Raw genomic sequence first — 11,863 nt, forward strand, 5'->3', positions numbered from 1 at the left:
CGACTCTCTAAAACCTCACCCCGCCACTGTCCCATCCCGCTGTGCGCACCAATCGATGACGATGGGAAGCGGAGTGCAAAACCTACTCTGAAACGGTGTGTATGTGTGTGTGTGTCCGGGTGTGGTGAAGTGTGAGTGCGTGTGAAAAGAAGCATGTGACTGCTTTGGAGAACGCTTTACTGCTCAAAGGCCCGTGTGTGTGTGTGCGTGCGCGCGTGTGTGTGCCGCTCTCTGTGTGTAACAATTGTCCAAGCACAAACAGTGCAGTAGCAGTTCACGATGGATGAAAACGAGGTGATGGCGGCGTTCCTGTGGAGCAAGCAGTCGCAGGAGATGTATAGCAACCAGGGGCTGAAGGATCTGCACCATCTCCACCAGGACTTTATCATCAACGACTACACCGACAAGATAGCGACCAACATCGATCTGCTCGACACGGAGCTCAAGTTCGCCTGGGCGGCGCTGAACCTGTTGAACGAAGAGTACACGAAGATGTCGGAGAAGGTGTTCAAGCTACAGTCGCTCAACATATCACAGCAACGGATAGTGCAAAATCTGCAGTTTATGGAGGAGAACCGGAAAGCATATCTCGACATGATACCGGACTATGCGAAGCATCACGAATTCTCCCTCCAGGAGCAGTCCCGGTTGCGGAAGGATCTCGAGTACCGGGACCGTATCAATGAGGCGTTAATAAACAGTGGCATGATACCGCTGCAGGAGGAGCAGGAAGAGTTTCTGCACCAGCAGCAGCAGCTGCACCTGCACCATCAGCAGCAACAGCAGTTGTTCCACCAGCAGCTCCAGAACTCTGCGCAGATGTATCATTCCGGGTCGCAGCTGGTGGCAGGTGCTAGGCATGGATATGAGGGTATGCATCTGCTTGACCAACACCTACACCTTCAGCAGCAACAGCAGCAACAGCAGCAGCACCAACAACATCAGCAGATGCAACTGCAGTTTGACAACGATTTTCTCATTTTGCAACGAAACCTTGCAAACGTGCCGGAGGCACAGGGGTTGAAGCCCCAGCTGGAGGCGGACCCGTATGCTGCCGTGCCAGCAGCGGTAGTGTTGCCGTCCCGCAGCGTTCCATCGCACCCACCACCGGAGTTGCCACGCATGTCGACGAATCCGTTCCTATCCGCGGGCGAAGCGGACCGGGGTCTGCTGCGGAATATCGAACCGGCGGACAGTGCGGCCATCATAGAGGAGCAGTTGCGCACCTCCTTCCTGAACCATGCGAAGCAGATCGAGCTCGAGTTCGGTACGCCAAAGTCGAAGAAGTATACGGCGGAACGGATCGAGAAGATGCAGAGTGAGGAGGTGCGGGAGCTGATCAACAAGATCATGAGTGAGGAGGACGTGGCGTCCCTCAGCAGCGAGGAGATGGATAAGGTGCGGTGCTTTATGGCGAAGAATTGTACCGAGCTGATGGACGTGTTCGATGATGATCTGCAGGTCGTGTATCCAGTAAAGTCGGCGGAGTTGCTGATGGCACGGAGTAAGCAAACCGTTACCGTCACAACTGCTGCCGGCGCAAGTCCACGGAAGGAACTGGCGAAGTATCTGCCGGAAGGTATTGCCACGCTGACCAAGGACGATCTGCTGACGGTGGAAAATGGTACGATTACGATACAGGACAGCACCTCGGAGAATGACTTTCGGCTAAACCTAAGCACGGAGCACTCTGCCCGGGTGAATGAGAACGGAACGTCGCCCAAGAAGTTGAGCGAGTTCTCACCATTCGGACTACAGGCGACGGCGGCGGCAGCTATCTTGGGTACTAATGAAACCACCCTCGATGGGTTCCGCGACCCACACGCACTCGAGATGGAACAGGGTGAGGTGTTGCAGAGCAATGGACATGGTTTGGATGGTAGCGGTAAGATACGGGGTAAACTGGCCCCGGAAGGGGACGTAGTGGAGGTGCCTAAAACGACTATTCCACCAACGTTCGCCTGTACAAACTTGGTTGGTTTGACCAACGGTAAGGCATTGTTTACTAACCTCAGACCCAACATTACGGAGGCACTGGAGATGACATCCTGTGTCGCCTCCCCGAGCGTCCTCTCGCACCAGCTGTCGAATGGTGTGGAAACGGTTGATGCTCGAAATGCGGGCCCGGGTATCTGCTCGGAAGCTGTGTCAGGTGGTTCCGCATTGCCTTCGCGCAAGGCTAGCATGGTGGATGCGACACCTATAGCGGTAAAGAGCACCGTCACCGTTACGGACACGTCCGACACGGCCGCTATCATACAGGCCATCATTAGCCGTCGGTCGAGCGTGGCAGAACCGTCGACCAGTCCGCCCACGTTTCAACCACTGCCCGGCCAAACGTCCATTACCGACTCGCCCGAGATGCAAGCCATCTATGACAGTCTCTCGCGGAAGTCGAGCATCCCGACGCTCAGCGATACGACCTTCTTTCCCTCGCTGGACATTACGGATTCCGGGTTTGCCGACACTAGCGACAGTTTGGGGCTGTTCTCGCAGCTACCACTGACCGTACCCGGTACGGAGGCTCCCATAAGTCTGCCGGACTTTTCCACCATGTCCGCCATCTCGAACATACCGGATAGCTCGGACTGTTCCTCGTTCCTTCACATGTCGATGAACTCGTCCGGCATCAGCGAGGCATCTGATAGTATGGCGTTCAGCCATCCGATCGCCCAGCCCGGTCTGGAGCAGCACACGAAGGAGACGTTGGTGGTAACAGCGACCACAATGTCGACGACGATCACCACGACGGTTGGTAAACTACCGGCACTGCCTCCAATAGGGCCGACCACCACGATGGCAGTGTTGGCTGAGGGTAAGCCAATAGTCGAAGCGACTGGTCTTGCACTGCCTTCGCTGACGTCTTCTGCAGGTGTGGTAGTTGCAAGTACAACTGTCACTGCCAACGGCACGGCTACGGTGCATGTGCAATCCAGCGTGACTTCGAGTGTTCCTGAGGAGACGAACAGTTTCAAACCTACTCCAGCACCAGTCACCACCAGCACTGCTTTTGTGAAGCCTGCTGCGGCAGTGCCTTCGACTGTGGTAGCGCCCCAACCAACCGCAACGCAGCCTGCAAGTCAACCGAGCAAGGTACCGGTGGTAGGTTCGATTCTGCCCACAAAGCAACCAGCAGCACCGGTGGCGCAACCTACCGCCGCGGAACAGAAGGGTGGTTTCTTTCAGTCGACCACGGTCAACATCGGCAGCTTCTTCAACAAGGTCAACAAGAACCTCGTGCATCAGGAGAGTACCGACAGTATCATCAGCGCAAAGTCGAAATCGTTCTTCGGCTCACTGAAGAGTTCGTTCAGTCTCGACTCGTCCAAGGCTTCCGTGGATGAGGGGGATGTGCAGCAGGTGGGCAATGCCCAACCACCTGCCGCACATCTGGACATCAACCAACATCAGCCGATGGATCTGTCACCGCTTACAGCAAAAGGTGAGTGCTGCAGGTCCTGACCTCCGGATGCGGGTTGTGCGATACTCACCCACGTCGGGCCGGTCGTGTCTTCCGCAGGTGGCATGACGCCTTCCGGTGAGGGATCGTTGCACGAACAGCCCACACCATCCTCGCAGCACAGTGAACTGCAACCGTCGCCACCTCGGGACAACCTGTCCTTCGAAGGTCAGCTCGAACCGAGTCCGGTCGGTACGCAGCCGAGTCCGCTGCAGGAGTACGAAGGTGAGGACCCGTACCAGACGTACGACCAGGACGCCATCAGCGGTACCGAACTGTTATCACAAGCTGGCGATGTCCAGCAGGCACTGGAGAAGGATTTCGATCCGAACGCAGCTGGTGCGGTTGCACCGCTAGCCCAACGCCGCCAGAGCTTATTTCGCGCCCAAGGTAGTGAAGGTAATTGCGAAGGACTTCCTCACTCTCCCTCTGCTCTGGTCTCATGAACCCTATCTTAACTAAACATTTCGCTTTTTTCCGTTTCGCTTCAGACGGTGAGGGCGGCAGCAAATGGAAGCTGCTGAAAACGCTCAAGGAGAAACGTATCGAGGAGAAACAGAAAGTAGTCGAAGTCGGTGAGTCCTTCGACGACGAGCCCGGTCTGTTCAAAAAGGTGGACGTAAGTGGCAAGAACGAGGAGCCCGAGGTAAATGACACCGCTGCGGCACCTGCTATCGGTGGGCGGATGCGTTTGACTATGCTATAACAGAACAGAAACAGAAAGTACCGAGTATCAAACAAATCTACCGAGCAAAACAAAAGGACTCCCGCAGAAGAAAACGATTATTGATTGCAAAAGAAATAAGCAAAACAAAAAAAAACGAACAAAAAAAGAACTAAACAAAACAAAAACAAACCAGATCACACACACACATGCAGATATAACAAAACAAAAAAAAACACACACACCCTAAACAAAGAAACATTGGTAGTAACGTCGCGCGCGCTGATTTGATTTGATTTGTGTTCCATTTGTGTTCCATCATCACCTGCCCGTGTAACACTAACTTGCGTGTGTTTGCCGGTGTCCGGCCCATCCCGGTCCGGCTGATGCGGTGGTTCCGTACATCACCCTCGTGTATATTGTGTGCTGTGTTGCCCATCTGTCTAATCTATCTATGTATATTACTACCGTTATACAATGCAAAACATAACCTGCCCCGCATAACCTCTATTGCTGTACCCGTGTGCGTATGTGTGTGTGTGTATATATATACGAGGGAGCGTATTGTTTTATGTTTCGTTTACGTGTATCTCTCTCTGTATCTGTATTATACACTTTTGTTTCGGAATCAGTTTCGGAAGGGTCTGTAGAGGTAAGAATAGTATACACTGTTTAAACCAAACAAAAAAAAAAACAAACAAACAAACAACCAAAAAAAAAACCAAACCGTTGCATCTCTCCCTTAGCTAGTGACCAGACCACCCGCGCTGGTTCCATACTTTTGCCGTAGTATGTGTTAAACTAAAAACCATTTACGTATTAAGTCTAAACCCATCTTTTGTCACACCCCGCGTTCATTTTGTGTACCTTTGTGCGTTCCGTTCGGTTAATTTTTTTTGTGTTGTTTTTCCGTTGGCTATTGTTGTTGTTGTTTTTGGCGAAACCTCTGTCTCTCTGTCTCTCTCGCTCAGATCAGTCTTATACATTCTTGTGTTTCACTGATGCAAGGGCAGTTTTGCAAGCAGGACGGTAGTTTTGTATCGCATTACCGTAGTAGAAAAGATGGTTCTGCTTCCGAGCCCGCGCGTCATCGCGTTTTTAAAACGAAGCTTACGTGCGTAGTGTACAGTACACCATCCACTAATGCGATCTCTTCTCTGTTTCATCGCACGAATACGGCAACCGCGCTTTGGGGGTACGACAGAAGCGAAATGGGACGGTTGATAGTGGACGGAACAATGGGTAAGTTGAGACGTGACGGAGCCGTGCACGGGGGTGGAGACTAATTCTGCATGACTTCCGCGCTATTTCGCAGGCTGGGTGACAACACCTTCTACAGCAACATCGACAGTATGCCGGACATTCGACCAAGAAGGAAGTCTATACCGCTCGTGTCGGAGTTGGTAGGTATCGTGGTGGTGGGGACAACACCCTTCCCGGTGTTTCCTGTCGTCGTAACCCCGGTTGCCACCTCTTGGCTGTGTGGAAACGAATGTCATTCGGCGTATCCTTCATCAGTGGGCACCATGTTGGAAATGTTATGACCCTTGGCGTACTAAATAACCCAAACAGTGTATCCGAAGACTGTGTGTAACTCCTGCACAACGTGTTATGGAACGCCTGAAAGTATGCAATAACCATTTAGTACAACTTTCAATTTAGTACAAAGATTTACTGAGCTCAGCAAGAATTTCTAGAATTCCCGCGAATGTTTTGTCCAGTAGGCGACTTACACGGCATACTTTCAGGAGCAAAAGTTTAAACCACAACCTTCCGTTGATTACGTTCCTAGATGGGGAAAAAACAAGAGTTACCCAAGTGCCCTAACCTTTCCAACCGCTCCTGGTGCAGCAATCCGAACCGAACCGGAGCAAATCCTAACCGTATGTGCATCGGCATACCTTTCTTATTTCTTTCTATGATGTACCTTCCAACAAAACCAAAAACCTCCTGGACTGCTCCGTACTCTGATCTCGATGTATCCCATCTGTGTGCCCTCTCTTTTATGTGCGGTATTTGAACAAAAAAAAAACACTTAAACTAACACACATACTCAAAATTGCCTGCCCTGTCATCGTATTCCCGTCGTATCTTGTAAACCTAACCTCAACATGATTTCGAAACGCTCTCCTCAACAGGTCCTCAAAGTAAGTGTATTTTTGAATTGTGGTTTTACTTTCACATTAGCGTTCTTGCACCAGCAAGGTATATCTTCCGTTTGTAGATGTGGTTGTAGTTTTTTTTAGTACAAACTTTTTCGTTTTGTTTTGCATTTGAGTTGATTCCATTTTTAATTGATCCAATAACTGTTGAGACCCCATGTACGATGCAACCCTTACACAGTTACCGTGTTCTGCACGATAGTATTACATGCAAAGGTTTACAGTTTGTTTTGCCGAATTCTTGAGCAAATTTTTATTGGACACTAATGTTGTGCCGGTTTTTGATTCCTGCGGCGCACGATGCAGACGATGGCGGCAACGAAGCGCAACGCAGGATTGACCTCCGCCGTACCGAGAGCAACCCTCAACGATGAAGAGCTGGTAAGTGGAGTATCGCGTTATACGTTGGGGAGTTTTGCTTATATCTCACTCATCTGTTGCAGAAAATGCATGTATACAAGAAGGCACTGCAGGCGTTGATCTATCCCATCTCGTCGACCACACCGCATAACTTTGTCCTGTGGACAGCCACCTCCCCGACCTACTGCTACGAGTGTGAAGGACTGCTGTGGGGTATTGCGCGACAGGGTGTGAGGTAAGTTTGAGGAGCGGTAGAGTCTGGTAGTGCCGCATCACTGACACGTCCACACTCTCTGTTACAGATGTACCGAGTGTGCAGTAAAGTGTCACGAAAAGTGCAAGGACCTGCTGAACGCGGATTGTCTGCAGAGTAAGTACAGAGGGTAATGGCGCATGCCCATGCTCAGGAACCATCACGACTGCGTATGTTCCAACTCGTTTCAGTGTGCTTTGCCGGTGCTTCCGAAAAGAGTTCCAAACATGGTGCCGAGGATAAAGCGAACTCGGTGATAGCGGCAATGAAGGAGCGGATGAAGCAGCGTGAACGCGATCGTCCAGAAATATTTGAACTGATCAGGTTGGTGAAACGTTGTATTGTAGCTGAAGCGAGGCTGCTGTCTTACACCCGATCGTTCTATCCCGGTGCAGGAAAGTGTTTGCGGTAGAGGAGAAGAGCCATGCCGGGCACATGAAGGCGGTGAAGCAAAGCGTGCTGGACGGTACGAGCAAGTGGTCGGCAAAGATTGCGATCACCGTCATCTGTGCGCAGGGTCTGATTGCGAAGGACAAGAGCGGCACCAGCGATCCGTACGTGACGGTGCAGGTAAGTAAGGTGAAGAAGCGCACCCGTACGATGCCGCAGGAGCTGAATCCGGTGTGGAACGAAAAGTTCAACTTGTAAGTAGTGCTGTCGCTGCGTAGCGTAAATGGTTGCAGCTGAAGTAATACTTTTGCCCACACTTCCAGCGAGTGCCACAACTCGTCCGATCGCATCAAGGTGCGCGTGTGGGACGAGGATAACGATTTGAAATCAAAACTGCGACAGAAGTTAACGCGAGAGTCGGACGACTTTCTGGGACAGACAATCATTGAAGTGCGAACGCTATCGGGCGAGATGGACGTTTGGTACAATCTGGAGAAGCGTACTGACAAATCAGCCGTATCCGGGGCGATCCGTTTGCATATTTCCGTAGAGATTAAAGGCGAGGAAAAGGTAGCACCGTACCACGTCCAGTACACCTGTCTGCACGAGAACGTGTTTCACTACCTGTGCGAGGAAGCGCTGGGAGCGGTAAGTCCGATTGCACCCCTAGGTTCACGCTCGCTCTCACAATGGTTAATGTTTCCGCGCCGTATACAGGTGAATCTTCCACAGACCAAGGGTGATGACGGGTGGAAGATTTACTTCGACGAAACGCCGGAAGAGATTGTGGACGAGTTCGCGATGCGCTACGGCATTGAGAACATTTACCAAGCCATGACCCACTTTCATTGTCTATCTACGAAGTACCTGTGCGCTGGCGTCCCGGCTGTTATGAGTACACTATTAGCTAATATAAACGCTTATTATGCACACACTACGGCTTCTAGCGCGGTATCGGCCAGCGATCGCTTTGCGGCTAGCAATTTTGGTGTAAGTGTACGATGCGGACAAGATGGTGGCGCGGTGGTTTATATTCTGTTTCCCTCTCTCGCCGTTATCATCCGCAGAAAGAGAAGTTCGTTAAGCTATTGGACCAGCTGCACAACTCGCTACGAATCGACTTGTCCATGTACAGAAATAACTTTCCCGCTTCCAGTCAGGAGAAGCTGATGGATCTAAAATCTACAGTAGATTTGTTAACCAGTATTACCTTTTTCCGTATGAAAGTAAGTCCCTGCCTGGTGCGCGCTCGGGTTCGTGACAAGCAAACTGATGACTCCTATGTTCTGCTTCCAGGTTCAAGAGTTATCCAGCCCACCTAGAGCAAGCACAGTGGTAAAGGATTGTGTAAAAGCTTGTCTACGATCAACCTATCAATTTTTGTTCGAAAACTGTTACGAGCTATATAATCGAGAGTTTCAGGTACGATGCGGTGTCTGGCATTCCCGCGAAACCGCGCAGACTGTCTGACTAACTAATGTCCACCGATTGACGACTTCTTCCTCAGGTTGATCCGAACGAAGCCAAGCGTGAAGGCGAAGACCACGGACCAAAACTAGAGAATGTTGATTTCTGGCACAAGCTAATAGCTTTAATTGTATCAGTTATCGAGGAAGATAAAAATAGTTATAGTGCTGTACTTAATCAATTCCCGCAAGAGCTTAACATCGGGCAGGTATGCGAACTGTGCGACACTGAGTTGTCACAGTTCCTTCACTCTGTATCTCTCACACTATCTCTCTGTCTCCCTCGCAGGTGTCTGCGGCAACCATGTGGAGCCTGTTCGCCGTAGATATGAAATATGCGCTCGAAGAGCACGAACAGCATCGGCTGTGCAAGTCGTCGGCGTACATGAACCTACACTTCAAGGTCAAATGGTTATACACGAACTACGTGAAGGAGGTGCCACCGTACAAGGGGGCCGTACCGGAATATCCGGCCTGGTTCGAACCGTTCGTGATGCAGTGGCTAAACGAAAACGACGACGTATCGCTGGAGTACCTGCACGGCGCGTTCAAGCGGGACAAGAAAGACGGGGTACATAGGGCCGGCCATCTACGGCCGTGGGGAACACTGACCGTACCGGGGGCTGGGTGTTGCGTAATGGTTGTGCATATGCTGACTATCACTTTCCCGCCTTGTTTTCTTACTTACAGTTCCAAAAAAGTAGTGAGCATGCTCTCTTCTCAAACTCGGTCGTCGATGTCTTTACGCAGCTAACACAGTGCTTCGATGTGGTAAGCAAACTCGACTGTCCCGATCCAGAAATCTGGAAGCGTTACATGCGACGTTTTGCTAAGACCATTGTTAAAGTACTGCTTGCGTATGTTGATATCGTTAAGTCGGAGTTCCCCGATATAATGCACGAGGAGCGAACAGTAAGCCACAACATTTTTTCTCTCTCTCTCTTATAACCCAATGACTCTACGGTATACCGTGGTGGTTTTCGTATCCGGGTTTTGATACTGATATTTCTATTCGCTACCTCGTACGTGCCTAGGCGTGCATACTTATGAACAACATCCAGCAACTGCGGGTACAGCTGGAGAAGATGTTCGAATCGATGGGTGGCGACAAGCTGGAAGAGGATGCGGCCAACATCCTCAAGGAACTGCAGCAGAACCTCAACACGGCACTGGACGATCTGGCGACGCAGTTCGCCAAGAGGTAAGTGCGACGCGCCTGCTTGCGCTTTCGGACCACCACTGACAAACATCTCGTTCGCTCCATGCTAGTTTGGAACCGAGAATCACCGGCAGCGTGCGGGAGCTGGGTGATCTGTTGCAGCAGGTTAAGCAGCAGAGCTCGCTGTTCCATGCACCGCCCGCCGACGATGCCAATCTGATCGCGATCGAGGCGGACGAGGTGCTGCGACCACTGATGGATCTGCTGGATGGTTCGCTCTCCATGTACGCTCAATCCTGCGAGAAGACCGTTTTGAAAAGACTGCTGAAGGAGCTGTGGAAGATAGTGATCCGGACGTTGGAGAAAACGATCGTGCTTCCACCGATGACCGATCGAACGGTGAGTATCGGATGGGGTTGGAAATGCAGCGCACACCTTTGCAGTATTAGCTACATTATGTCACTCCCCAACCTGCAGATGGTGTTCAAGCATCTCACCGACAATGCCAAGAATCTGGCAGCGAACGCAAAAATCGAGGACATGTCGAGGCTCATCAAGAACCACATGTCCGGCAAACAGGATGCCAAGAATGTGCTTAGCGGGGTAATGGACATCTCCAAGGAGGTAAGTTTGGTACCGGAATGTACTCTTCAAACCTGAGATGGTGCAGAAGCCTCACTCTCACACCCCGTTATTGGACAGATGGAGAAGAACTTATCGCCGAAGCAGTGTGCGGTATTGGAGGTGGCCCTCGGTACCATCCAGCAGTACTTCCACGCCGGTGGCAATGGGTTGAAGATGCCGTTCCTCGAGAAGTCACCCGAGCTGCAGAGCCTAAAGTACGCACTGAGTCTTTACACGCAGACCACGGACACGCTAATCAAATCGTTCGTCTCCGGACAAGGTGCTTCTGAAGGTAACGGTGGCGCGATCGCCTATCTAATTCTTTAAGGACATTATGTACTAATGCGGCTTTTCACTCACGCTATCTGCTTTCGCAGAAGGAGTTAGTCACGATGATGCTTCCGTCGGTGAGGTGTCCATACAGATAGACGTCTCATCGAACCCGGAGAACGGTGAACAGAAAATATCCGTCAAGGGTAAGATCAGGTCGCGCTCTTCACCAATCCCACACGATAGTAACGCTTCCCTCCCCTCCCCCATTCACAGTGATCGCAGCCAACGATCTCAAATGGACCGTCCCGTCCGGTATGTTCCGGCCATTCATCGAGGTGAATCTGATCGGACCGCATCTCAACGATAGGAAACGAAAGTTTGCGACCAAATCCAAATCAAACAACTGGTCGCCAAAGTACAATGACACCTTCCATTTGTAAGCATCAACCGGTTGTGGGGTGCATGACACCTCGATAACGTTCTCTTTTACTTAACGTTCTCTCTCTCTCTCTCTCTCCGCTCTCCCACAGCATTATCGGTAATGAGGAGCAGCTGGAGTTCTTTGAGCTGCACATATGCGTGAAAGATTACTGCTTCGCCCGGGAGGATCGGCTGGTTGGTGTAGCAATACTAAAGCTGAAAGATGTTGTTGATCAGGTATACTATTGGGATTGGTGTATATATTTCTCTATCGAATGTTTTGTGAGTGTGTGTATTGACGAATGCATGAGAATGGATGTTTGTGAAATGCAAGAAGAACTATTCGGCGCCTGCTGAAGGATGAGACGACCAGGATCACTACGACAACTTCAGGGAGTTCTAGCATCTTGGGTAAAGTATTTAATATCATCAAGATCACTATTAAAGCTAGGTTTTGTTCCTTTTAGTACAATCGGAGAAGAGGTGTTTTGCGGAGGAGTCAACAGGCCACCGGATGCGGCGAAGTGTGAAGCGTGTCATCACCCTTTCTGTCGAATCTGTTACAATAAAAATCTACAGTAAAACTCGATAACGCTCAATGGTTGTGATTTTGTTGAATGCGATGACGCATT

General features: G+C 50.7%; 1 protein-coding gene across 1 annotated transcript; it reads left to right on the forward strand.

Moving 5' to 3' along the window:
• Positions 1 to 279: 279 nt before the first annotated feature.
• On the forward strand, positions 280 to 11,839 carry LOC128712149 (protein unc-13 homolog C). Its single transcript, XM_053807080.1, has 26 exons — positions 280 to 3,442; positions 3,521 to 3,859; positions 3,952 to 4,106; positions 5,329 to 5,366; positions 5,440 to 5,527; positions 6,263 to 6,271; positions 6,593 to 6,667; positions 6,730 to 6,881; positions 6,949 to 7,016; positions 7,091 to 7,223; positions 7,295 to 7,543; positions 7,613 to 7,937; positions 8,007 to 8,279; positions 8,357 to 8,515; positions 8,586 to 8,711; positions 8,797 to 8,964; positions 9,045 to 9,326; positions 9,446 to 9,667; positions 9,790 to 9,956; positions 10,025 to 10,313; positions 10,392 to 10,542; positions 10,588 to 10,830; positions 10,916 to 11,014; positions 11,085 to 11,247; positions 11,342 to 11,487; positions 11,811 to 11,839. The coding sequence occupies exons 1-26, from the start codon at positions 280 to 282 to the stop codon at positions 11,837 to 11,839; spliced, it is 7,311 nt and encodes a 2,436-aa protein (XP_053663055.1).
• Positions 11,840 to 11,863: the final 24 nt, after the last annotated feature.

Source organism: Anopheles marshallii, chromosome X (assembly GCF_943734725.1).
Source record: "Anopheles marshallii chromosome X, idAnoMarsDA_429_01, whole genome shotgun sequence".
NCBI classification, from domain to species: Eukaryota; Metazoa; Arthropoda; class Insecta; order Diptera; family Culicidae; genus Anopheles; species Anopheles marshallii.